Source organism: Trichinella spiralis (genome assembly GCF_000181795.1).
Source record: "Trichinella spiralis strain ISS 195 chromosome Unknown Scfld1557, whole genome shotgun sequence".
Lineage (NCBI taxonomy): Eukaryota > Metazoa > Nematoda > Enoplea > Trichinellida > Trichinellidae > Trichinella > Trichinella spiralis.
The window spans coordinates 1018629-1045977 of NW_003528496.1; the positions used below are offsets into that span (position 1 = coordinate 1018629).

General features: G+C 33.0%; 7 protein-coding genes across 7 annotated transcripts; 4 read left to right on the plus strand and 3 right to left on the minus strand.

The window, feature by feature from the left end:
- The first annotated feature begins 1153 nt into the window (after nt 1-1153).
- Nucleotides 1154-10173, plus strand: Tsp_04773 (AP-3 complex subunit delta-1). Its single transcript, XM_003369310.1, is given in 34 exon segments — nt 1154-1211; nt 2969-3132; nt 3186-3281; nt 3960-4076; nt 4096-4284; nt 4349-4478; nt 4524-4663; nt 4715-4788; nt 4852-4901; nt 4956-5008; nt 5068-5116; nt 5220-5243; nt 5318-5463; nt 5520-5605; nt 5732-5968; nt 6043-6140; nt 6197-6330; nt 6402-6547; nt 6612-6777; nt 6857-6980; nt 7035-7323; nt 7387-7499; nt 7575-7630; nt 7755-8012; nt 8070-8204; nt 8265-8405; nt 8462-8535; nt 8629-8839; nt 8909-8989; nt 9450-9536; nt 9599-9674; nt 9740-9869; nt 9933-10035; nt 10087-10173. The coding sequence occupies 34 exon segments, from the start codon at nt 1154-1156 to the stop codon at nt 10171-10173; spliced, it is 4122 nt and encodes a 1373-aa protein (XP_003369358.1).
- Nucleotides 10174-10541: 368 nt separating this feature from the next.
- Nucleotides 10542-12073, plus strand: Tsp_04774 (hypothetical protein). Its single transcript, XM_003369311.1, has 7 exons — nt 10542-10589; nt 10660-10812; nt 11043-11195; nt 11288-11475; nt 11541-11603; nt 11658-11809; nt 11883-12073. Exons 1-7 carry the CDS (start codon nt 10542-10544, stop codon nt 12071-12073), a joined length of 948 nt encoding a protein of 315 aa, XP_003369359.1.
- Nucleotides 12074-13161: 1088 nt separating this feature from the next.
- Nucleotides 13162-13482, minus strand: Tsp_04775 (hypothetical protein). Its single transcript, XM_003369312.1, has one exon. The coding sequence runs from the start codon at nt 13480-13482 to the stop codon at nt 13162-13164; it is 321 nt and encodes a 106-aa protein (XP_003369360.1).
- Nucleotides 13483-13717: 235 nt separating this feature from the next.
- Tsp_04776 (hypothetical protein) lies at nt 13718-15064 on the minus strand. Its single transcript, XM_003369313.1, has 4 exons — nt 14931-15064; nt 14057-14277; nt 13862-13899; nt 13718-13813 (listed from the first exon to the last, which is right to left on the minus strand). Exons 1-4 carry the CDS (start codon nt 15062-15064, stop codon nt 13718-13720), a joined length of 489 nt encoding a protein of 162 aa, XP_003369361.1.
- Nucleotides 15065-16807: 1743 nt separating this feature from the next.
- Nucleotides 16808-17776, minus strand: Tsp_04777 (conserved domain protein). The gene is made up of 3 exons (XM_003369314.1): nt 17599-17776; nt 17179-17384; nt 16808-16963 (listed from the first exon to the last, which is right to left on the minus strand). Exons 1-3 carry the CDS (start codon nt 17774-17776, stop codon nt 16808-16810), a joined length of 540 nt encoding a protein of 179 aa, XP_003369362.1.
- Nucleotides 17777-19841: 2065 nt separating this feature from the next.
- On the plus strand, nt 19842-22241 carry Tsp_04778 (zinc finger protein GLI4). The gene is made up of 7 exons (XM_003369315.1): nt 19842-19957; nt 20146-20261; nt 20435-20585; nt 20650-20888; nt 20953-21168; nt 21245-21945; nt 22065-22241. The coding sequence occupies exons 1-7, from the start codon at nt 19842-19844 to the stop codon at nt 22239-22241; spliced, it is 1716 nt and encodes a 571-aa protein (XP_003369363.1).
- Nucleotides 22242-22307: 66 nt separating this feature from the next.
- On the plus strand, nt 22308-25233 carry Tsp_04779 (zinc finger protein). Its single transcript, XM_003369316.1, is given in 8 exon segments — nt 22308-22349; nt 22364-22543; nt 22598-22755; nt 22820-22991; nt 23065-23193; nt 23276-23441; nt 23524-23619; nt 23699-25233. 8 exon segments carry the CDS (start codon nt 22308-22310, stop codon nt 25231-25233), a joined length of 2478 nt encoding a protein of 825 aa, XP_003369364.1.
- Nucleotides 25234-27349: the final 2116 nt, after the last annotated feature.

Consider the following 27349-nt stretch of genomic DNA (forward strand, 5'->3'; position numbering starts at 1 on the left):
AGTGAGCATAAATGTTTGAATTTTTTTGCTGAGAATTTGCATTAGCAATTGATTAAATTTTAACTACTTTCAATATTTTCCCGTTCTTTGAACAGGGCATTGGCAGTTTTAATGTTAGTGCACTGTTGCTTTTTATCTTTTTCTTTTATAAATGTAAAATAGGCTTTGTTTTTTTTACGAACAGCAGATTTGCTCAGGCTCTGTTTTGTGGCAGCTTTTTACCCTTCAGTGTTTTGAGAAATTACCTTTTATTTCGACGCAACATACACAGCGCCTAACGACTTTATCCACCAGAAGAAGATGACATTATTGGGCAATAAATTTTCAGTTCACCGAAAATTTTTCTTCTGATTACAGCTAAATAACTTTTTGCGGAAAAGATTTCATTTGTGTTAAAAAATGCCAGTCGACGTGGAAACACTGAATAGACCAACTTAACTAAAACTGTAAAAAATTATGTTTTTTCATATGCTTATTTTCTGTTGTTTTGCAAATTTAATCAAACACATTTGATGACATTTTTGAGGCATAAAAATTATCGAACTGAGAACTTGTTCGTTAACCGCTTAGTGTGTTAGAGTACAAATTGAATTTTCAACATTTCTCGACCGACAGATGCTGGGACAGTGATAGTGTCATTGTGAAAATCAATCGAGCTTCGTTTGCAGTTTGCTCTGTTTAATAGGCATCGACGCTGAAACAGGAGAACAAGTAATTTCCACTATTGCGTAAAAGATTCTCATATTCGATGAACAAGATTTATAATAAACACATCAAATACTGATTCATTGCATGCAAATTTTATAATATATATATATATATATATACATATTATGATTATTATATATACTAATAAGCTGGTATAGTAATGGGAAAGAATATGCCAACATTATTTTGGCCTATGAATTTTGATGTAGCAGTGTCAACGTTGCAAGAAATTTTATTTAAAATGTCATATATAATGAAAATCATATACTCTTGAAACATTAGTTTTTAAATTTTGCTATTGAAATGCAAAAATTAAAAACAGTGCATATTTGAAAGCACTCATTGCACAACAAAGGGTTTATCACATAAAAAGTCACATATGCTAAAAGTATTAAAAAATAAAAATAAAAAAATCAATCACTACAGCAGACTATGTGGTAAATAAATGATAGTTGCATGCTTAATTAATCGCAACAATGGTCGAAAGATAAACGGTCGAGAAAGTATCTTCTAAATAATACATATATGCTAAGTTGATCTTTTACTGAAATAAAATGTTTTCTGTCAGAAAAATTAAAATTTTAAAATAAATAAAAGGCTACAGTTATAATAGTTGCCAAGTTTTCAGTCTTACAAATGAATTAATTTTCCTTTAAGCATACATCTTTGGTAAGCTACAGTTTCTTGACTGTTTACAAAATAAATTTCAAATGTACAATCAGAATTTGATAGCTAAATAATTTTCAAATAATGAGCTCATTAAAGTAAATAATTTTTGACAAATGTCAGTTTTTTGAAGAAATATTTTCCTAAACGAATCTTTTAAACCACTGAAACTTATTTAAATTCGACAGATCGTCAACACGTGAAAACGCTATATTAGGCTAGTTAATGAATTTTCAAAAGCAGTAATTTTCACTTTTTTATTATAATTTAAAAAAGTGCTAAAATGTCCAACTAGTACTTTGTTGGTAAAATGTTCAATTACTTGAAATTTATTAAAATTAAAATTAGTAACCGAACAAAACGTGTGAAATAACTGGTTGAAGCTATTGAATTTTGAAAGTAAAATTTAAATTAAATTTATTGTGAAAATTATCAACATTAACGACACTAAAAATTAATATTAATAACGGCGAAGGGAAAATCAATAGGAAAAAATGTTAAACGGGAAAAACAACAAATGACGGAGATAGTTACTGCGTCACAAACGTTGGCTCATATGATCACATTCTGGCCAATCGTGAATCTGTCAAAAGTGTTCAACTTTTACTAATAGTGGTAAAATTATATAATATTTCATCCTTTAATAAAAATATTAAAATTATTAATTATAGTAATATTAATAAACGTCTAATAATATCATCATAATTTTTATTTTATCAAGTGAAGTGTTTACTTTGTTTGTTCAGTGAAATAACAATGCTTTTCAAAAATTAAAATACAGATTGTTTGACACTGTTTGCATATTTTGAATAACCGTCGTAGAATTAAACAGGCGGATGTAAAAAAAGAAATTTTCACATTTATCTGGTAAGCTGATACTGTAAATTTAATGAAGGCAAATTTAATTTTGAGAAACTATCTAAAGTGATTATTTATTACTGAATCGCAAAATTTTTGATTTTATTCTTTGTTTCACTTCGGATGATCCTTTGTTAGTCAAATGAATTTTATATTATTTCTTAAATTAATTTAGTGTATATATTTAGTAAATGAAGAGAAACTAAAACTGAGACATCTGAAATTTAAATACTTAAACATCAATTACGATAAAAGGATTTTACCGTAATAATAAACCTGAATTTTGAAAATGCATGCTGATAATATGTTTATTTTTTTGTAGATTCATTGAAATTGTTATTTGAAATGAAAATTTCATCTATATGTTTTTAGTTATTATTTCTGTATTTACTTTTCTGAGAAACGTAGTTTCTCAATCTGCATGGTAATATTTGATGATTTGCTTTTCATTTTACGTTAAATTACATGACAACATTATATCAGCGTTAGTTGGCATTGCTGTTTGAAAACCTTTTTTAACTTTCAGCGAATTTTTTGTTTATTAAACGATTAAAGGAGGTAAAAAGTTTCAGTGAATTTATATATTTCTAGAATTATAGGAAGTTAAATCTATTGACATGTGCTTGATAAAATATAAACTTTAATACGTTTAATTTTAGTCTGATACTATTTCATTTTTTATTTTAATCAAGTTGAAAATATAAATATATTATATATACTTTTATTTACATTTAAGAGTCGGTGCTATTGACAGTCATGGCGGCAAATGTAGACAGAATGAGTGAAAAGGTTGTTCAAGTGACCACAGCTCTGCGTAAAGTTAAAGGCAACATTGAAAGGATGTTTGAGAAAACGTTAAGCGATATGATTCGTGGTATTCGTAACAGCAGAGAAAACGAAGTAGATCAAACTTATATTAAATGACAATTTTTAAATGAATAATACACTTTAAGACAAAATATATTGCGCAATGTATGGATGAAATAAAAATTGAATTGAAAAATGAAAACATAGCAGTGAAAGCTAATGCAGTTGCCAAGTTGACATATGTAAGTAATAAGTTTTTAAGCGGTAAACTTATTGTACAGCTTTTATAATCTTAAATTAATGATTTATTTCCAAAGCGTATGACACGTTTAAATATTTTATACTTGTAATTGCTAACATTACTTTTGCAGTTACAATCTGTATTACTATTACTAAAAAGTAGCTTAAAACAATTATTTGTTTCAAATTGCATATGCGAAGAGTTTGAAGAAAATATTCTACAATTGGTCAATAATTAAATCATGATGTTAATTATTCTGATAAATCTAATCTAATTCATTCTTATTCATTGTTCGAAAATGGTGACAGCACCATGTAATGATGATTAAATGCTATACAATTTTGAAGTGAAATTTTCTTACTGTAATTTTCTTTCGATCCACAGCAGTAAAATAAGGTATAAAATTCTGTTTATCATAAACAAAATTTTTTACTTATTTAATTGTGCATATTTATTGGGTTTTTAAAATGTTGATATGAAAAAAGAGTGTTTATTCAATATGTGTTGTATTTTAGAGTAAAATAAATATCTGTATATGGAAAAATATATGACAGTGATGCCGTCAGTTTTTAAATGAATAAAGGATTTTTTTTGAAATTTAGTTGTATTATTTGTTTTATATCTGAAAAATTAGCTTTCATTTTGTTTTACTGTTGTTTGATGTATTTTCACATTTCAGTTGCAGATGCTTGGCTACGACATAAGTTGGGCGGCGTTTAACATTATAGAAGTGATGAGTGCTCAGAAATTTACCTACAAAGTAATTGCAATTGATTTAAATTCCAAGCGGAAAACGGTCATTTCTGCTTATTTAGAGGATTGGATATTTGGCCGCTTCTCAAGTTTTCAATGAAAATACAGAAGTGTTGATGCTCACAACTAACTTGGTTAAAAAGGACATAAACAGCGCCGCTATTTATGATGCCAGCATAGCGTTGAACGGTCTATCTTGTTTTATTACACCTGATTTAGCCCGTGATTTAGCTAACGACGTAGTTTCGTTGGTTTGTTTTTATTGAGATGCTTTAATTTTTTTTTCTATTTGATTACATGGTGAAATTTGTTCAGCTCACTTCTAGCAAAGCTTACATACGCAAGCGAGCGGTTTTGTTACTTTACAAGGTTTACTTGAACTTTCCAGATTCACTTCAAGCAACATTTCCCCGACTTAAAGAAAAACTCGAAGATTCAGATCCTGGTAATTTCTTGTGAAGAAAAAATATGATATAATTATTTGTGATAGGTGTTCAATCGGCGACAATAAATGTCGTATGCGAATTGGCAAGGAAGAATCCGAAAAATTATTTGGCACTTGCTCCAATTTTCTTCAAACTCATGACAACATCGTCAAATAATTGGATGCTGATTAAAATTATAAAATTGGTACAAAAAAACATACTCAATCTGTTGAAATAATTTTAATTTTTTTTCAAGTTTGGTTCTCTTACACCGTTGGAACCACGTTTAGGCAAAAAACTTATTGAACCGTTAACTAGCCTTATCAATAGGTTGGTAAAAAGAATTTCCAGCACTTCTGGAATAGGAATAATATTTTTACTTTTTTTATTTAGCACATCTGCCATGTCTTTGCTTTATGAATGCATAAATACTGTAGTTGCCGGTATCATTATTTTTTATACAGTCGATTTTAAGATTTAATGTGGTGAATTTTTAGTTCTCATTTCTATTTCTTCCGAAGGTCCCGGTGATCACATGCTAAGCATACAAGTAAAGTGTTCATACTGTGCCCTTTTGTATGGGAATTATTTACTTGAAATGAATTTCAGCTTTGTGTACAGAAGCTCAGTGTACTTATTGAAGATGCAGATCAAAATTGTAAATATTGATTGGTATTTGTTCTGTGAGTAGTGGTGTATGAGTGTTATTATTATTTTAGTAAAATGTGAACTTGGTTTGATAATATGTTAATTAATTTGAGGCAGAGATATTTCTGGACAGTTTGGTTAATTTTGCAAAATGAAATTTTATTCCATTACATTTGATTTGAGCAGAGTACATTGGGTTTTTTTGTTTTAGTAAAATATCTTGGACTTTTGGCTATGGGTAAAATTTTGAAAACACATCCAAAAGCGGTACAATCAATGAAAGATTTGATATTGAACTGTTTGGATGACAAAGATGAAAGTATTCGTCTACGGGCACTTGATTTACTTCACGGAATGGTAAACTGATTTAGTTTGAAATGATTTATTTGTTTAATATTTTTCAATTTTTTGAGGTATCGAAAAAAAATATCATGGATATAGTGAAGCGACTTTTGTATCACATTGAAAAAGTCGAGAGCTCTTCTTATCGGGATGGATTGTTGTCGAAAATAATTCAAATTTGTTCCCATAGCAATTACAAATTCATTACAAATTTTGAATGGTAAAAATGAATATAAGAATCACTTGTTTGTTTCTTTTTATTTATAATTGTATATTTTTCAAGGTATATCAGTGTTCTTGTGGAATTGACAAAAGCGGAAGGGACTAGGCATGGCAGTTTGATTGCCGAACAAATGCTTGACGTTGCGGTGCGTGTTTTGCCTGTACGTCATTTTGCCGTCTCTCAAATGGGTCGTCTGATTGAGAATGCGGGCGTTGTATTGTCCTGCAGTTCTCAGTATCGCAGTGATTTGTCAGAGGTGCTTTATGCAGCTGCTTGGATTTGTGGCGAATTTGCAGAGTCAGTTTTCATTTATTCATTGTTATCTTTGTTTTTTGAAAAAAAAGTTGTTTTGTTTTGACTTTCAATTGCAGACATATTTCTGATCCACAGTCTACATTGGAGACGATGCTTCGAACCAAAGTTACTCTGATGCCAGGAAGAATTCAAAGCATCTATATACAAAATATAGGTGGATATTTCTTAAAATTGATAACAATAGCAACAGATGAATTTTTATTGTTTAAGGAAAAATTTATGCTCATCTGTTGGATTTGTACGAAACAGAACAAGAATGGGATCGTATTTATAGTTTAGACAATTTGCTTTTGAGTAAGTTGCCTCAGTTTTTGCTCAGCGATTATTTGGAAACTCAAGAACGAGTATGTTTTTTTTTTCTATGAATGAAGATTTGTATTTTTTAAAAATGAATTTTCTTTTTTTTCTGTTATAGGCTTCAAGTCTTGTTGAACTTGTTCGAGAAATTGAAGAAATGCACAAAAGAAATGAATTGGTCAGCGACGATTTGAAAGAATTGTTCCACGGTGATTTGAATCCCGTTGCACCGAAAGCTCAACGCAAAGTCCCTGTTCCCGAGGGGTTGGTGGAATTAATTTTAAACTTTAAAAGTAAAAATGCAATTAATAGTTTTTTGTCTTTCTAGTTTGAATTTGGATGAAAATATTTACACCCCTCCCAGCGAATCCGCCAATAACAGTGATGAAGAAGAGGTTGAAGCGAGCATTTGTATGCAGCGAAATTTATTTGCAAGCAATGCGGAGGACAATTTCATTTCAAATACAATCGACGAAGATAATTTACCCAAAAAGGTAAATTAATAGAAATAAAATTGTCGATTTTCAATTAATAATGATGATGATGATGATAATGAAAAAATGTTCACTTCAGATTACGTCGGATAGATTGATCGATAAAGAAAACAATCCACATTATTTGAAAAGTAGTAAAGTGTCGAAAGTGAAAAGTAGAAAAGTGGTCGAACCGCCACCACCCAGTGTAAAACAGTTGGATGGTAAATAGGAGTATATGGAAATTTATCATTTTATCATCTTTTGAATATTTGAAGATCTTGTCGGATTGGAAATGTACGAAAAGCAGGCTAAAGAATCGGTAAAGTGGAAAAAGACAAAGGGGAAAAAGTCTGCTGAAAAGGAGGGTGGTCGACGCAAGCGAAAATCATCCAGTGAAGGGGAATTTGTGGAAATGCACCACCATTCGTATGAGATTTATCAAGGTGCCGGTGAAATGCCGGAAAATGCAAAACTGACTGACGAAGAACAAGAACAAAATGAAGATGTAATAAATAAAATTCCATCATCATCATCAATTGGTGAAATGGCGTTAAATTTTGACAAGTAAACTGTGTGATTTTTTCATATCATTGTTATTATTATTATTATTATGAAATTTTGTTTAAGATTTTCAACAAAAGTGGAATCGAAAAGTTCAGAAGGTGCGAAGAAAAAAGCTGCAAAAGGAAAAAAATCAAAAGCTGTTGTTCACCGTGCAAAGCGTCTTGCAGCAAAGAATGGTATGTTTTTTTTGTGTTGTAATTTTTGATAGTTCTTTTTTTTAATTATAATTTTTTTTGCTTTGTTCCGCCAAGATGAGAAACAACGAGATGAAGATGAATTTGATCGTTGGCTTTCTGGTGCGAAAGAAGTTAGAGAAGAAAAAGTGAAAATTGTTCGTAACGATATAGATATACTTTTTTTTTGCTGTGCTCATATTGTCGCATGATATGGAAATAAATATGTTTCATGTTTTTGAATAATTAATTTTTCAGAAAAACAAAAAAGGAAAAGGAGAAAAAAAGAAAAAAGCTTTTCCAAAGTCGGATCAAATTCTTGCCCAAGATTTGAACGAGTTGATTTTCACATCCGGCCACGACCGAGCCGACTATGAGGAAACGTCGGGCGTTTGCATTCCTTGCTTGCCTGAATGTTCCACGTCGATGTTTTTTGACGATGCCACCACGGTTCAGTCGCATTTCAACGTGTCCTCCAGTTGGCGTTTGCTTGCTGAAGATGATTATTTGAAATTGGTACAACGTTATGATTATTTCATTTTGCATGAGAATAATTATAATTAATTATTTCAGTTTGTTCAAGAGCAGGTCACTTCAGAAATGGATGTGGATTATTTGACAGCTAGCATTTTGTTCATGAACGAAAGTGCAGAATCATTGCGACAGATTCGACTTTATGTTACCGATTCCGTGGGCATGAAAACCGAAGTAAGTAATTGTATTAAACTTTTCATTTGCACAATGATAATAATATTTCTTCTTCTCCAGTGCGTATCGGACAACGATCAGGCTGTTGTAGAACCATTTTCGTTGGCATCCAAAACTACATGCACGAAAATTATAAAATTTTCTTTGTCTTCAATTTACGGTGCCCAGAAATTGAAATCCGTTCTAACTTATGTCTTAGAGGTAAAGAAAAAATACGAACAGAAAAACAACTTTTTAACTTTTCTTATACATTTAAGAATAAGAATGTGAAGCTTGATTTTCAAATGATTTTTCCATGCTCAGCGTTTGCAGTTTCAGTTTCTGTTACCAGGTGATGATAAATAATATTTTATTGTGCATATTGATTAGATTTTATTATTTATTATTTTGTAATATAATCTTCTCTTTTGTCTGATCAATATAGTTCACGATTTGCGGAACTTGTCGGTGATCCAAGTCTTGCCTACAGTGTTTGCGAGCAAATTGCTACTGCACCGGATGATGATTTCGAAAGCATCCTGCAAAATATGTGCTCTCGCTTACGACTGAGCATTGTTGAAAAGTTGGACAGTTCAGCATTGCTGTTCAACCAAACTGTCAAAGGAGATCCAATATGCGTGCTGTTGAAAAAATCAGTACGCAGTTTTTGATAACGACGAAAAATTGAAAAATTGTATTATTTAAATTTTTTATTTTTTGTTCAGGATGCGACGTTGAAAATTGAATGCAAAAGTACACGTGAAGGATTGTGCAAAAATTTTCTAGAAGAATGCGTTGCTGCTGCGGTCAGCACAGCGTAACGGAAATTCATTCACTCACTCACTCACTTTTCAATACAAAATTTCTAAAGAAATGATGAAATGTGGCATATTTTCAATTTCACCGACTGATGATTATTTTTTGAAATTTAATTAACTATCATATTTTTTCTTCTGATTACTTATTTATTTGGACAAAAGAAAGGCCTGTGCCAAGCTGTTTAAAAAAATAAAAATAATACGTATATTCATTCATCTGTGGTCATTGTATAGAGTTTGCAAACATTTGTTTGTTTGTTTGTTTGTTTTTTTTGCATTTTTGATTATCATGTGTGATTGAAGAATAAATTGGCTTTTTGATTTTGAAAAGAAAAAAGTTTTCTGCTCGTATTTGTTTTATTTTATTTTATTTTGGTTTGATTTCCTTCAATTATTTCATTTTGTTTGAATTTTTCCTCTTTTACAATTTGTTGTTTTCTCAAATTAGCACAGCATGGTTGCGGGCGGTGAACTTTTGACAATTCAGATTGGTGAATATGCTAATTTTATTGGAACTCACTTTTGGAATTTACAAGTATGTAGTTTAAATGAATTGATGACTGTTTTAATTTGATTATGCTTTTTTTTAAATTGAAGAATCACACACTGTTCCAAGAATCTGCCGGAAAAGTTGATTCTGCATTGGACTGGAATGTTCTGCTCAGAGAAGAAAGTTCGAATGGGGAGAGAATAAGGGAGGCATTTCCATTCTGCATCACGGTAGTGAAATAATTTCAGATTTCAACGGTAAAACTGAACGCACATATACTCCACGAGTTGTCGCTTTTGAAGAAAAATTCAACGTCAATTTGAATCCTCTGATATCCAATTTGGAAACATCACTTGATGTCGATTCAATCTTGTTAAAGTAATTGTATTTTCACTGTTGATTATTACATTTTTTGTATTTCTTTTTAAAAAAATATTTTAGTAATTTCAAAATTGAAAAAAAGGAAGCACAGCCACTGATAAGGAATGAATTTTTGCAAGATGTTGTCCAGAATAGATTTTCTCGTAAGTGTTGTGAAGCACAGGTTTTTCTTTTTGTTAAAGTGAATCAATTTGCATAAAATTTGTATATTCAGGAAATGGATTTTACAATTTGGACGACAAGGTCAACTATTGGACCGATTTCATACTTCAGCCTTGGCATCCGAAGTCTTTATGTTTGATGTCTGCTTTTGAACAATGCAGGTTCTTCTTCAATTTTCAGGATGGTGGAAATTTGGAAATTTCCATTTCAGCCTGGTGAATTTATGTGTTTTATTTTTTACGTGAAATATTTTCCATTTCAGCTTCGAAGATTGCCAAAGACGTGCAGAAGGGCGACAAATTTTCGATGAAATCGAAACTCACGTAAGATTTTTTGCCGAAGAAATGGATTACATCGAAGTATGCGCATGCGTTACGTTTGTTCATTCTGTTGGTGCTGTTATGTTTGCTTTAAAAGCAGGGAATTCAACTGCTGTGCGATGTGTCGTCCAATTTGGCAGGCATGTCATCCACTTTGTTGCGCTATTTTAAAGACGACTACGGTAACATGCCTGTTCTTGCAATTCCATGCTGGCCGGCACATCTACAGACGATGGTAATTTCGTTCATTTGCAGAATATTTAAAGTACGCATTTTTTCTGCTCGTGTTCATTTGTACATTTTAGAATAGATTATCAGTTGAGAAGCTTGTTTGGGATTCTTCACAAAGTCTACTGACCATGCTGTCGGAAAGTTTGTCAACATTGCCTTTATCTCTTTCTACAGAACTGTGGGGCAAGGATTCGCAATTCTGCCAGTGGAACGAACTGAAATATGAGGTTGCAAAAAAGACTTTTTTTCCATTTTTCAACCATTACTAATAATTAAAATCTAATACTACTACTACTACTACTACTAATAATAATAATAATAATAATAATAATGTAGTTGTATTTTTTTTTCTATTATTTCATCGATTGAATGATTTTGTTGCAATTTATATGTGTTTCGTTCTTGTTGTGCATGGTATTTGTATACATATATATGCAATGATGATGCACATTTTTAGCCGCAGTCAACTTATCACACATCTGCAATAATTGCTGCAGCGTTGGAAACCGCTACAATTCCTTGGAGATGCTTGAACAATGACAGTAGTAGTAGTAGTAGTATATCTTTGAAAAATACGTTGGATGCTTTGAACAACTTTGGACAAAATTCGGTGAGCATGAATGCCGCTGATTGGCTGTGATTATTAATTAATTCATTTTACTGATTGGAGAAGTCTTCTACATATATTTTTTTGTCTGATAGATTGTTCGTCTCGGTTTATCCATGCCTTTCAAATGGCCATCTGTCGACAATCGACAAGATTTTTCCAAAGATATGCTCGGTTTGACCAACTTGAGTCCTTGTACTGACGAAATTTGGAATTTTCATAACAATCGACCACCGTTGATTATTTCTACTCTGAAAGGTTATCCCGGTTGTAGTTTAGCCGAGTATATATTATTTTCATTTTATTTTATTTTATTTTTTATTTTTGATAATTTTTATTACCATTCAGCGCGCAGTCTCAAAGTACATGCATTGAAAATTTGGCAGGTTGTTTAAAAGAAATTCCAAACAGGTAAATTTGAGAAATTGATTCCCAATTCACTTTTATTTGGAATTTATTTTTTAGAATATTTGCAACATCGCATCCATTGTATACGGGAGCTCCGTTTCCGAATTTGTTCAATTCGACAGTTGATAAGCATGGCAATGTTGGATGTAGTACTAGCAGTAGTGAAGGTAGTAGTAGTTGTAGTAGTGAAGCACGTCAAATTGGAGAAGGTTAGTTGCTGATCATTTGCACGCTGTTGTTTATTATTTTTTTTAATTTATTGTTATATTCTTTGTATTTCAGCCGTTTTCAGTTCACCGTCTTTGTCTTATTTGGCATCGAACACTTGTGAAGGTATCGTTTCAATGCTTCAAAAGCAGCTCTGCAAACTACCAACGCATCGTTATGACAAGCTCGCCGTTGAAGAGTTGCACGAAAATTTATTCAAATTTTCAATACGTAAAGGTGATGACTATTGTTCAGATTCAGATTGAAATTTTTTGCCACGTTAAAAATTCGCTGTGTTTTCAATTTTACTTTTTCGATCAGTCGATAAATGAAACTACTCTAAAGTATCTCATAATGGAACTTTATCCATTGTCTACAACTACTACTTTATCCGTAACGCCTATTTTGGGCAGTTGGAAATATATATTTTTTTTGAAATTGAAAATTTGAAAACTTTAATTAATTATTTATTTATTGTTATTATTTTTTCTCGTCATTTTATCAATAAATCATGAGAAGATTATGCCTTCGCGCAGTTTTTGTTGTTTATGTCATTTAGCAGCTTGCAAGCTTTTTTTTGCTTTTTGAAATAAGCTCAAATGGAGGTTTTCACAGTCCCCGGGACAGTTCAAAAAAATATATTTATTTTTTTGTTTTACTTTTCATTTCTACAACCATTACTATTGTTGTCGACGTTTTATGGTTGAGCAGAATTATGCAAAGAAGAACAACCGGCGATGGCAACTCGGCTACTGACTTGGACGACAGTTTTGCAAACTGTTGCTTATCCTAATACTTGCTCATTAATTTAGGACATTTATCATTTATTTAAACATATTTCTCAAACATTTATTTTAGGAAAGATAACAATGGTTTTTTTAAAATAAATTTCGCTGTTTTAGAAGATTAATAATTAACATTTTTTAAAGATTAGCAAGAACTTATACGGTGAAATTATTTCTTCCGTTTAATAAATAAAATAGCTTTACTTATGCAAATAAAGAGTAAAAAAGTATTTTACAATTTATAATAATTTTTCGTTGTAAAATTTTTCTCATTCGATCGATTTACATTGAATAAAAAAATGAAAAGTTACTTTTTACTTACATGTTTAAATCATATTTACACGATGCAAAAAATACGATTTTTAAATTTTTCAATGAAACAATAATAATAATAACTTCATTCATTGGACAATTTGTTGTAAATTTAAATTTTCATTTATAAACTATATAATAGAGTTGGAAAAAATTTGAAAATAAAAAAATTGTGACCACGCGAAGATTGTTTGTTTGTTGCTTTTCTTGATCAACAAAAAAGGGTGTGGCCCAAAAGTTTTTTAGAAAAAAGATTGTCAGTTGAAAGAGAGAAACAAACAATTGACAGAACCGTCTGCTGAGAGATGAATAAAGTTTGATGCGTTTTGTTGCACAACTGTTGCAAGCAAAACCCGAGATTGGCTTATTGTCGAACAACGCCTGTTGTTGCCAGAGGAAGAACAGTGTGACAAGGCTATGCGCTTTTTCCCATTTTGAAACAAAATTTTCCACTTTTGCTTCCCTGCCTGCGCCACAAGCATTTCTGCAACATCCTCAGGGCTGAAAGCTTTTCGGTCCACTGGCTGCTTTTCAACGACCTGATGGTCGACGTCTGACATCGACATCAATTCGGCCATTGAAAACTACTAACCTTGGCTTATAAGCAATTTTAACAGCTTAAGTTTGAAAAAAAACATTATCATTATTATTTTATATAAATTTTTATTTTTCTTTTAAAGTATCTTTCCTTTTCTGAATTATGGAATATTGCATTCAATCAAACAGAATGGATACGTCTATTATTATGTCAAATTTACAGCAAATTTCAAATACAATTTTACATGGGCATTCTGCAAATTTTACAAAAGTTTATTAAAAAATTTTCTGTTCTAGTAAAATAAAATGAAGCTTTGAAAGAGCTTGCCGCTGCTGGGCTACTTGCACACGTTGTTGTTGTTGTTGTAGGTGCTAGAGGAAAAGTAATAAAATAAGCGAGATTATTTTTGATTGCTTAACTTCAAGAAGCTCAGAATTGGATTGGCATGTTGCCATTGCTGAAAATATGTTCAAGCTTATTTATTTAAAAAAGAAAAAGAAGCAATTCTTTAACAAATCGAACAAGCAAGATGTGTTGATGATGGGCTGAACAAAAAGCAAAATACTAGCTGAAAGTGCAGCAGCAGCAGCAGCACATTGCCAGATTCTGGAAACTTTTGTCTTTCTTTTCCATGCCTGCATCAAATAAACAGCCGTCACATTTCAATCTGTCATTTGCATGCTTGGAATGAATGATGGTGATCATTTCATTTTCATTTATTCCGAAATCGTTATAGCCATCAGAGTTCATCAGCACAATCATCACATCATCATCATCATCATCATCATCATCGTCATCTGGACAATCAGTTGAGAAAATCTCCAGAAAGTAGCCTCTCAAAAAAAGAAGTAAACGCTTTTCTTTCTTTTTTTCTTAAAAATTTTTTAAATACATTTTCAATAGCTCATACAAATTTATACATTAAATAGAATGAAATGCATAAAGAATGCATTTCTTTTCAACTGACACTTTTATCTCACATTTTCTTAGATGTATGTATCTATATATTAGTTTCAGTTTGATAAAGAAGAAAGAAAAATTCAAACTCATTTCATCACATATTTTAATTTCATGTATTCTTTGCTGAACATCTTTAAAAATTTGCTAACTCATTCATTATTGATGACAAGCCATCAGTTGTATACAAAATCAGTCAGTAGATAAATTTAAAATATGAAAATTCAATGCAGTTTAAAATTATGGTTGTATATGCAACTTGTGTTTTGAAATTATTCATTGAGCTAACGGCGCTGGTCTGTAATTGTTAACAAGGCCGATTGTATAACTTTCAGCAAATGTTGATGTGTAAAATGAAATTGAATCATCTTTTGAGTTTTAAATATTGAAATGATTCATTCATTTTCAACTTTCAACAGAAATGCAGATGTTTCAATTAAAAATTTGGATACTTTTATGTAAATTTTTTACAGATTTTATGCTAATTTTGTTTTCAACAGATGAAGAATGCTGTTGAGAGAATTGTTCAACAGTTTTTGTTCTTGTATCTCGTGCTTTTTTGTTGGCTTTACATATTCGGCAACATTACTTCCACTGCCCTTGAAGTTTTCGCTAAACTGAACACCAACCAATATTATACAATGAATGAATGAAAACATCCGCATTTTTAACTTACATCAAGCATGGTGTAAAAATTGAACACTGTTAACTGGTGAAATTTTATTGTTGATAATGGTTCATTTGCTTTTGCTTCTTTCATTTTTTTTCTTTATTTAATTTTATTCCTCGAGCGATAACATCCATATTTGTTTATGTAAATTTTATGGAAAACTGATTTTGCGCTCTGATTTCCAGTGACATTGTTTCAGAATGTGAAAGAAAATCTACTGAAAATTTTGTCACTGTCATTTTGTCACGTCATTTTTTTGAAAAGATAAAACTGTAATTTTTAACTGTAATACTTTGTTCATAAGCATAATTTCCATCTCATCAGATTGAATTTGTCATCTTACATATTGTTTGTGTTACGGTAAAGTATGATTTAAATTTTGAAAGGATTTTTTTCGCTTATTTAATAAATGAAAGAAGCAAATAATAATATAACTGATTAACTTTTTGAAGTTATTTTTCAAACTGGATACTATAAAAAGGGAGTTACTGATGGCATTTGCTATTACAATCTTTAATTGACAACAGCTGTAAGAAGAGAACTTTCTCATCAAGGGAAATGAGTTGCTTTTTTTGAAAAGCACACAAACAGACAAACAAACTTGCAGCATGAATTTTTCAGTTTCAGTTGGACGCTTTTGATGAATTACTTCAAAAAATTTTTCATGTAATAATTTATTGAAATTTGTTGATGCAATTGTGAAAAAGAAACAGCTTGTGAACCTGTCCATTGATGTTAAAAGCAAAAGTTTGAAATTGTTGCATTTTTCTTTTGCTTATTTATCAAAAATAAGGCTTTCTCAGCTGTTGTATGTAGTAGAAACACACATCTTTATTGATATTTCAATTTCTTTAAACTTCTTTACTGTGTGCTTGTTTTCAAATTTGGTCCTTCATCATGTAATATGAGCTGTACGTGTATTTTTTTAAAAAAATATTTTGAATAATTTTTCCAAATATAAATTAACTACAAAAAATTAAAAAATTGTAAGAAGAAAAGTTTCACATTTTGATTGTATTATGTATGTATGTATGTATGATATGTTGTGTTCTGGTCAGAGTGATTTGTCCTTCGCCTGAAGCCGAGCAGCAAGAATAATTTCATTTTGTGCAATAATTATTCAAGGTCAGTTTTGAAATGAGGATTCATCATGCATGCATGGCAATAACGAAACAAAACGAAAAGATAAGTCAAGTTCAAAACAATTTATTAAATGATTAAATTTTCATTTTCTGTTTTGCAATTTTTTAACTATTCATTTGTGCATGATGACCATGAATAAAAAAGAACGTCCATTAGTTGGTCAATAATATTTTATCAGTTTGGTTTCTACTTGTTTGATTGTTTGTTAATCTTTATTCAAAGCTATTTCATACTATAAATGGAAAAGAGTAGAAAACAAGGCTAGGCTATATAAACGAGGAGAGAAAGAAGTGCGCCAACTTTCTCTTTCACGTCTTCTGTCCCAGTGTGTGTGTGTGTCAGGGTTGATTTTATCGGCCACAGAAAAGCAGAGACTCGCAGCACAACAGAGCAGCTGTTGCAGCTTTATAAGAAAATTTGAACCACACACACACGCTGAAAAGCACACATCCACCACACAAAGAAAGCAGAGAAAAAAGGAAAGTTATGATACTTGACAGACGGCGGAAATTGTTCACCGAAAGGAGAAAAGGGGGGGGGGGAAGAAAGAAAAAAAATGATGATTATAAGGAAAAAATTAAAAATTATTTTTCACTCATTTGGCCTGAATGTTGTATGGCTCAGTGGGCATGCACTGAACGATGATTGGTCGCTTGTGGGCGATCACATGACGACCGCCCTCTGTTGAGTCGCGCACTTTGGCCGCATTGCCGCGAGTGACGGAGGTGAAGCGGTCGCGTGCCTTTGACACCTTTCACTGTTTGTTCTGTTCAAAATTTTCAATTTTACTATGATTATGATGATGATTATAATTATTGTATTTATTTTATTGCTCATTGCTTTGCAAACTTTGAAAAATTGTTGCAATTTTTTCTTGCAGATGATTCATTCATGATAATGAACGCGCTACAGTTTCATTTTGTTTCATTTTCAGTTACAGAACAAAAGATAAGTATTGGAAATAACGGTAGTTGAATCTAAACTACAGATGGAATGCGACGATGCAACTTCAAAAAAGATGCCAAAATTATCTCTTGAAGCGACAGAACAAGAACACCAACAACCACAACGCCAACCACCACCAATACAGCAATTGCCACTGCAGCAACCATCATTACCACGACCACCAGAGCAACAACAGATATTACGATCTGCTTTTTCTGTGCCGGCTGCTGCTATTATGCGTTCAAACAGCGGGATGAGCGGTTATGGTAACAGTCCACCAGTGCCAGGTTTGCATCCATTTGGTATGATAATTAGATGTATACTTTTTTCCATAAATTTTCTCTCACACAGGGTGGATATGCTCATATTTTTTGATCTGGCCATTTATTGTCTTTCCTTTTTTTTCTCTTCTTTTATTTTTTTCTTCTTTATCTCTCTTACTGCCGCCGTGACCGCCAGTCAGGTGCCATTCAATAGAACAAAGCCGATGGATTTTCGGTCTTTCTCCTTCTTTTCTGTCTCTCACCGGGGTCGCCGTAACATGCGCGCGGGTTTCTTTTTTTTCCAGTACAATAGAGCCGCCTGTTTGCTCGACCCTTGTCTCCACTGACGCTTCCATTAATTACAATACATGTATTTTTCTCATATGCAGTTGGACACACACACACACACACAGACACACATACGTACATGCATATCTGTGTATCACTACGGTCTGACTTTAGTGTAAAATGAAAAGAGTAACAGCAAAGCAACTTATTCTTTATTTATTATTAATTGTTATATTCGAAATTAATTTTTTTCTCAAATGTATTACGTTTCTTCTCTCAGTACAGTACAGTACAATATTCTGCTGCAGTAAAGCTTCTTTTGCGTAATTGTTTTATTCCAAAAGGTTCATCCATTGTCTGTCCTTTGTTATAATGTTTTTTTTCTTTTTTGCTTATCTCTCTCTCTTTGTTGCCGCCTGGCCTGCTGTCTTGGTCATCAATCATAACGGTTGCGCTAGATAGCTGACAAGTTGAGATGATGGCTACTTTGTCTGATCAAGCGGCCCGCAGTCATTCTTCATAAGACTTTTTCATTTTCTATTTTTATTTACCACTCCTATAGGAAAATTATTAATCGAATTATTTTTTTTGATATCTTCCATTTATCATTTTTATAATTCCTATTTGTTTGTTAATAATAATTTTTTTTGTTTTTCTCTTTCTTTCTCTTGCCCGACCGAATGACCGGCATATCGGCAAAACTAATTAAGCGGAAAAAATTGACACAGTGCAGATCTTTTTTTGTCTCTTCTCGACCCGACGCGGGGGACGACGTCTACCGTATTATTATTAGCATTATTATTCCTATTATTATTATTATTATTATTATTGTCCTTTTCTGCTATTATCCATCTGCATCTCAAAAAAAGGAAAGGAAAGAAGGAGAAAAACATGTCAACAGCAATACCAACGCAGTAGCCTTATTATTATTATTATCAAAGATTAATTTTTATTTTTTCAGGTTATTTTTGTTTTCCTCGCTATCTATGAAATAGAAAACTTTAAATTTTAAATAAAAGCCAAATTCCATCAGCATATATCAAATGATCCGAACAATTATTGTTAGAGAAAAAAGCTTCTTTTTTATTCCATTGTTTTCAATCCAATCAAGTTTAGTTTTTATTTTGCTTTACTAAAAGGAATTTTTCAAAATCAGGATATGTTAAATTGTATAAAATTTATATATTGATGCTTTCATTTGAGAAAGCATATTTTTGCAAAAAATATTTTATGCATGTGGCAGTGAGAATTGTTTTCTGAAATAATTTTTGAATTAAAACATTTTTTAAGATTATTATTATGTTTGCTTTCCATTTCAAATTTTTTTTTACAATTCAATCTTTTGTTTTCAGCTTTATTATTAATAATATTTTGTTTGTCATTGTGCCGAATATGTTCATCAGTTATTGGCTTATTGTTTTCACTTTAAAATTCGTCAAGTTTTCCCAATTTCAAAGCACGAAGCTAATAGTTTCAGATGGGTTTATTTTTAATTTTCCAATATATATTCAATAGTGAAATTGATTAATAAGCAGCATGTTGTCATTGGGATACCAGTTTGTCTAATGATGATGATGATGATGATGATGATGATGCGTCAGTTGATTTGGCTAGAAAGCTTTGGTTTTTTCTTATTTCGACAGTTCATATTCAATTGCTTGAATATTTAAAAAGCATTTATTTTTAAAATAGAAATTGAAAATTGTTAATGAATTGAACCACATTTTCTCATATGCTTTTTTTATTTTCTACAAAATTCAGAATGCAGAAAAGTGTTTTGTACGAAATAGGATAACCATAATCGTTGATGATATTATTTTAATCTATATAGTTCGTATAATAATTATTCTCTATCTCCCTATCTATCATCTATCAGTGTGTGTGTGTGCGTATGTATCGAATCAGAAGCTATTGAAGAATACTGACAATGAAAATGGGAAACGGTTTCCTGTCTATGTAAACAGTGCACTGCTTCAAAGATGGAGGTCAGATTGTTCGTGACGCCCAACTCCGCTCTGCTTCAGGTTGTCGTTGACCTACAGTTTGACCAGACTTTACGAGGCAATGAATGCTACCTTTTCTCTTTTATGATGGATATTGTCTGACCCCACGCTAAGATTGCCCTTAGCAATTATGTGCTTGTCGGCAAAGGAGCCTGACTGCCTGCCTGCTATTGCTGGTGGTGCTAGTGCAGCAGCAGCAGCAGCAGCACTCTGCTACTTTCCCTCGACTCTTGTCTCACGTGATCCGTTTGCATTTATTAGCATTGGATCCAAGAATGATTTTTTTTTCCATTTTACAACTTGTATCTTCTTGGCAATGCTTGCAATTTGATTTTTTTGCTCATTCAATTTCTACTTTCCCTATCTTGTTTTATCTTATCACTTGTTTGGGTTTCACTTTTTACAATCAAAAAAGCAATTTTATTTTTATTCAGTGATAAAAAATTGCACTGCTTATTTTCTTCTTATCCTGCTCAACAAGCAGTTGTATCTGGTGGAAGAAAATTGCTCGACAATTATAGCAAACTAATTGGTCAGCGATCGACTTTGCGTATATATAATTTCTGTTTGCAAATTTGATGAGTATTTCTTTGATTGAAAGTCTAAAAGAAAAAAAAATATACATATGTATAAGCGCTGAATTTTGTCCCGTTGACATTTTAACTTTGATTAGTTTTAAAATTTGCTTGTGTTTCAATTTACAACGTTTTCATTTTTTTTCAGTTTTTCCGCTTGCACCATTTAACTTGCCGGGGGCTGTGAACACTCAGTTGCCATCGTCGTCGACGTTAACCGCTGAAGGATCAGCAATTTCAAACGGGCAGTTGGATTTTATGGCATTTCTGGCAAAGCAGAACGCTGACAATTTTCTTGGGTAAAAAAAAGAAATAAAGGCGCACATTAAATTTAAGTTCAAAAAATTATATTTTCATTTTTAGTCAGCTGAATAATGCAACAGCAGCAGCAGCAGCAGCAGCAACAACAACAGCAACAATGCCAAATAGCTCACCCAATCATTGGACATCGTTGATCAATTTGGAAAACGACAATCGAATGTCCGTTGTTCATCAAACCGCTCCAGCACTACCTGCAGCTGCTTATTTCAATTCACTGCTTTTATTGAATCCAGGCGCCTTTTATCCTTCTGCATTTTCTCCTGCAGTTTCAACTATCGAAAGTAGTTTTATTCTTCTTCTTTTTATATTTATTTATTTATTTAAATAAAATTATTCTCTTCGTAGCTCCTATTGTTGCTCACGCACCAGTAGTTTCTCAGTCTCCATTTCCCAACAGCCGCAAACGACCACTTTCCAGTTCGCCCGGTTTTGATCTATTTGCGTTATCATTAAATGAAGCTTTGCGCAGCAGCACATCTTCATTGTTTCAACGAGGAAGCCGCAATTCGAGAAGTTCTTCTGTCGGTAGCAGTTGGTCCACCGGCCATAATTCAGTTTCAGGTATACATTTTTTAACCGACAGTATAATAATTGTATTGTTGTCTTTAATATTAAAAAAAGTAAACAATCCTTTCAGAATCACCAACTGCCTTCAGTCCAACAGCAGCAGCAGCTTGTGCTGCAGCAGCGGCAGCAGCAGCCGCAGCGGCGGCAAATCCACTACTGTATTCACTCTGGCCAGCTGCTGCTCCAAATCCGGCTGCTCCATCGACAGCACTGGCTCAGTCACCATTTAGAATGTGTCCAATACAATTTCCAAACGGCTTTTTACCACATGCATTGCCACCGACGCAAGAAACCACTTTGGTTTTTCCTGCTGCAGCTAACAATACAGCAGCTTTGACATTGATCAACAATAACGCTACTACTGAAAATGTTGTCGAAGTTGGAAAAAATTGTCAAACAAATGAAAACAGTGCAACGACGAGCACAACAATACTAGCAGAAATGAAATCACCACCACTGCCATCAGCAGCAGCAACAACAACAGAAGCAGCAACAGCACCAACAACATCAGCTGCAGCAGAGGCTGTCGATTGGTCTTCGAATAAAGAGGCGACGGAAACTTCCACAAACGGCAATGCAACTGCCTCTGCTACAATAGCAAATGCTAATGAACAGCAGCCTGTGGCAGTGGAATCGAATTTAGACGTAGTAACGATGGCTAGTCCGATATCAGCCCAGGGTGAAGAGAAAGAAGAGCCAGAATTTGTCCAAACACATTGCTTTTGGGACGGCTGTTACAAAAATCATGCTACACAGGGGCAGCTTATTCAGGTAAGCTTAAATTTCAACAAGTTCATCTGTTGACAATACTGATCGATAGAAAGAAAGAACAAATTGAAAAAAATTATTATCCCATATTATCAAATTTTTTATTGATTTTGGTTTTTCAGCATGTTCTTGAAAATCACATTGAAACACCCGATCGAGTGTACGTGTGTCGTTGGCGTGATTGCAGTCGTGAACGAAAGCCATTCAAAGCTAGATATATGCTTGTTGTGCACATGCGTCGACATACTGGAGAGAAGCCACATCGTTGTCAAGCAAGTGCAATATTTTTTCATATCTAGATAGATATCTGGTTAACTCTTCAAACTTTTTTTTTTCTCTCTCTCTCTCTCCTCTTTTCTATTACTATGTGTGGTTGTGTGTGTCTACAGGACGATAATCATTGTATTGTTTTTATTTTTAGTTTTTGCATTGCAACAAAGCATACAGTCGACTTGAAAATTTGAAAACTCATTTACGCTCACATACTGGCGAGAAGCCTTACAGTTGTGAATTTCCTGGATGTCAGAAACGCTTTACAAACGCTTCAGATCGAGCTAAGCATCAAAATCGAACTCATTCAGATGAGGTTCAGTCACGCAGAGTTCTTTTGTATATTTTTATTCAAATTAAAATTCAAATTGAATTCCATTTGCAGAAGCCATATTTATGCCCAGTACCAAATTGCGATAAGCGCTACACTGATCCAAGTTCATTGCGAAAGCATATGAAAACAACGCATGGTGAAGAATCATTGAGCAAGTACAAACGAGGCAAGAAAATGAAATGCAATCCACCTTTGGAAGAAAGCAACGGGTTGTTACAGTGTTTATGCAGAAAATTTTCCTACGAAACATTTCTTTATGAAAGTCATTTTCAGATTTGAAACACAAAACGGGGGTTATTCTGGAAGTGGACATGATTCTTTCAGTCCAAATGGAAATGGACCTTTTGCTGGTACGAGTATTGTTACAGAAACTAGACCTAACAATACGGCGAATACAAATACAGGTAATACCCAAAGTCCAAAAAATGGTGGCAGTAATCAAGAAGTAAGTCAAAGTTAATAATGTGCTGTTATAACGTATCATGTATATATTTGGATCGTTGCGTTTTATGTTTTAGTTTTTAATTCCATCAGATTCGCCTCAAAAAATTGACAGCGGAGTAGAAATAAACTCTCATCATGCACGTTATGTAGATGACGCGTCTACCGTAGCAGATAGTGGCATTTTTATGTCATTTTTACATGAAGTATGTGCTTTTTTATTTTCAAATTGGAAAATAATTTATAAAAAAAGTTTATCTATAAATTAAAAAAATATTTTTTTAACAGCAACTTGTTCCCATGTCTGAAGAAATTGCTGTCGGTTTTGACGATTCTGCTTCTCAATCTGGCCGACCAAATTATAGACCCATAGAAAGCAGTGTGCATCATGCCAACCTGAAATCAGTACATGTTCATCAATCCAGAAGTTCAAATTCTGCCGGTCGTGTTTCAGGTATAAAGAAAGTTGCTTACTTTTCTTACATATATTTTGTCTTCTTTGCAATATGATTGATTATTTGTTCTTTGATTTTTAGCTTATGTTGCCAACCAGCCATTTTCTGCATTTTGCAATACGCTGACAGATGCGGGCAATTTTGAAGATGTTGCATCAATACGTTATGCTAATGACAGTAATTTGCAATTTTTCTACAATTTTTTTCTACCTGTACTATTCTCTCTCTATATATATATGTGTGTGTGTGTTTCTAGGTGCGAGCTATTCTGTTGAAAATGTTTCATATCGTTCAGCGGCTGCTCCGCCGACGCCGCCGCCGCCATCGCCAATTCCACCGCCTGAAGTATGGCAAAAATCAGCAAACAGAATGGCGGATGCAGCTTTTGAATCAAAAAGGCATAATAGCACAAAAATATTGCTGAAAGACGGCCTGCTGTTGCCAGTTGTAAACGATTCTTTGCCACTGAATGAGTCTCTTGGTAAAGAGATGCATGACGATGTCTGCATAGCAACTGAACAGAATTTGTTGAACCGACCTCGAACTGTGTGTATGGATACCAGCGACGATAGTATGAATTATGTCGCCAGACCGAAGAGCGCTGCTGCTACGCCAGTTATAATGACAGCGTGTCAGTGCTGTCGATCAAATGGAATGTTGGTACGGATGCAAGAAAATGCAGCAGTTGTTCAGGGTGCATTTAATGTCGGCGGACAAATAATGCCGACTCCATGTTCCAATCATTGCAATTGTTCAGCCTGTGTACCGAAAGTTGGAGGAGGAATGCAGCCTGCATACTGTGTTGTTCATCATCAGGTACAGAATAATCAAGAAAAACACAGTTCAGCATTTGCTTGTTGTGGAAATCCGCCGCCGTTCATGATGGTGACATCATGCTGCCGGTGCCAGTCAGCCGGATTTTGCTCTTGTGGATTGAACATTTATGACAGTCGAATGAATTTCCATGATCAGCGACCGACATCAGCTTATGGTTGTCTGAATAACAACTGTGCGCAACGTGTGGTGCATCAAGATGCAAGAAGATCTGTTCAAAATGATTACACTGCACATGCAGAACAACAACAACAACAAGGATATTTCGCCCCGATCCAGCATCAATATTATATGGGTTATCGAGAAAGCAACGTTGGTCAGTTGTCGCAACGTCCGTGTTCATATCAGCCACAGCAACATGCTTGTTGCATACCGCAATTCCACTGCAACGATGCTCTCACTGCTCCGAATTTTTCTGCGAACTTAGATATGCATTTATTGAACACATCTAATGAGCGAAATACATACCAAGCCTATTATGATTATGTCGCTCCAAGACAGGCTGTTCATTTGAATAGCATGCCACCCCAGCAAGAAAGTGACCATCACCACGCGTCGTCTTCTGATAATACTGCTGTCTATAGTGTGAACGTAGCAAATACGGGTTCATCAGAGAACGGTGCACCAGCGCCATCAGCAGCAGCAGCGGCACTTTATACATCTGTGAGCCATGGTTTGGTTGGTAATGTTGACCTGTCGTCAGGTTCAAACAACGTCTATACACCAAGGCGTCCAGCATCTGCGGCTGTTTCAAATGACTACTATTTGCACCCGTGGTCACAGTCGGTTCAACGTACTCGCGTAGCTTCAGGTGATCAAGTTGCTGCTACAGAACACACAGACAGCAACAACGCTCTCGTATCAGATATTGCAACGTCGCTAACAGAGCTTCATTTGGACGGCAGTTTTATCGATGACGAGTGCAGTAATTACGACTCCGCTCAACCTGATGTTTAACGTTAATTGTTTATGTTATTTTTACCAATAATTATCATACCGGGTTGAAATTTACCTTTATATCTGTATATTATCTATCTCTTTCTATCTATCTTTTATATATTATTTATTTATTTATTTATTTATTTATTCATATTTATGCTTTGTATACTTATGAATAGAGTACAAAAATACATAATTTATTTTGTATCTGTACATGCATATATATATATATATATGCGTGGCTATTTGTTTTTTCAAATAAAAACATTAAATTACAGAGAATGCAGTTTTTTGAGAAATGAAATTAATGTGTCAATTTAAGTTTTCATTTTATCGAACTGTACATTCACAAAAAGAATTGAAATAATTTAAGGAATTCCATTCATTAGGAGGAGGATCTTCTGTCTGTCAGTTTTGAAAAGTATTAAATCGGCCAGATGCTTCACTTTTGCATGAATGAACATTACAATTGCTATCACTTTGTATATATATATATATATATATATATATATATATATATATATATATATATATACAAATATATGTATGACTTGATCAACAAGAATAAGCTGTTGTTGTTGCTCTTTACCAACAGATAATTGACGATGGTGCTTTCAGAAATTTTAGGATTCTGTTTCGGTGTTCTTATCACCAAACAGAGGTTCAAAATCTATTTTTTAGTTTACATTGCAATCAATATTGTGATCATTTTGATCATTAGTGATTATTATTTGAAGTTAGAGAATAATTTATCAATTATATTTTATTTGAATATTTCGCGGTGGCATCTGAACATATGCTGTTTTTTCTGTAAAATTTCTTATAACGATCACTTTTTTACGTTCAGGTCAGTTGAAACTTGCTTAAACTTTTATTGCCATTATTATTTTAAAATTAATAATATGTTACACTTTCAGAAGATCTGCATGTGAATTTCATTCATATTGCGTTTCATTTCTACAAACCTTGTTTGATCATTTTAAATAATGAATTCAATTTTAAATTTTTAAATACCGTTGTAAAAATTCATTTTCTCACTTTTTAAGACACACAATTGCAACAAAATAATTCATAAGTATATTTATTCTTAATTCAGTTGTTTTCCTTGCTAATGAATATGGAGAAAATTTTTGAAATTACGCATCAAAATGGACGACATCATCTCACATGACCGCAGTTAGAGTGCTGTCACATGACACATGTGTGTCCGTAAAGATACCCTAAAGATGCCGTGAATCAAATAACCAAGATTTCCAGAGAATCAGACAACCAGTCAACCATTAGATTGAGAGGAAACCACGAACAGCTGACATCAAGTCTGCTGCTCTTTGGGAGGTCAACCTGTCTAGCGAATATCGAGGTCATGGAACCGATACAAAAGCGCTTTTTTGTTCTTAATAAAAAATATACCACTCCACTAGTTGTGACTATGCCACGTAGAAACTGGAAGCTGCTGTCCCTCTGTCTGTAGTATGCCGCGCACAGTAAAACTGCTTTAACAAAGTTGTCACTGCCATCATGTCTCGTAAACCACAAGGCGCTCACCATCGTGAGTGATAAGATGCGAAAAACGAGCCGGCACTGAAACGACGACCGGCGCAACAGAAAGCCACGATGACGTTGCCACCAGTGGGCACATTACAAGTAAATATAAAAAATTCGCATCATCATACAATAAATTCAATAGCAATGCAAAACAAAAATGCTAGTTTTAAGCAACTGCTGAGAGCGATTTCAAACAATAATGCAAATAAAAGTAAACAAGTTTCAACGCTTAAAATTCATTTGACACTTCAGCAGCACATGAATAATGAATGAAATCAAAAAAAATCAGTCATAAATTTATTTTCTGTTTCACCTAGATTTTATTTATTTTGTATTATTTTTTCAATTTCTACCACCTAATATCTACATTTAAACTTGCATTTCAGAAATACTGTACCTATTTATCTATACCTATACCAAATGATTGTCAGAAACAGTAAAACAATTTTCACATATATTTGAATAAATATTAATATACATTATGCTTTTAATTATTTATATTAAATATCAGCGTTCTCATTTATTTCTTAATTAATTCTTTTATTATTTACTTCTTACTGTAATTTATTTTTATACTGTAGCAGTAAAT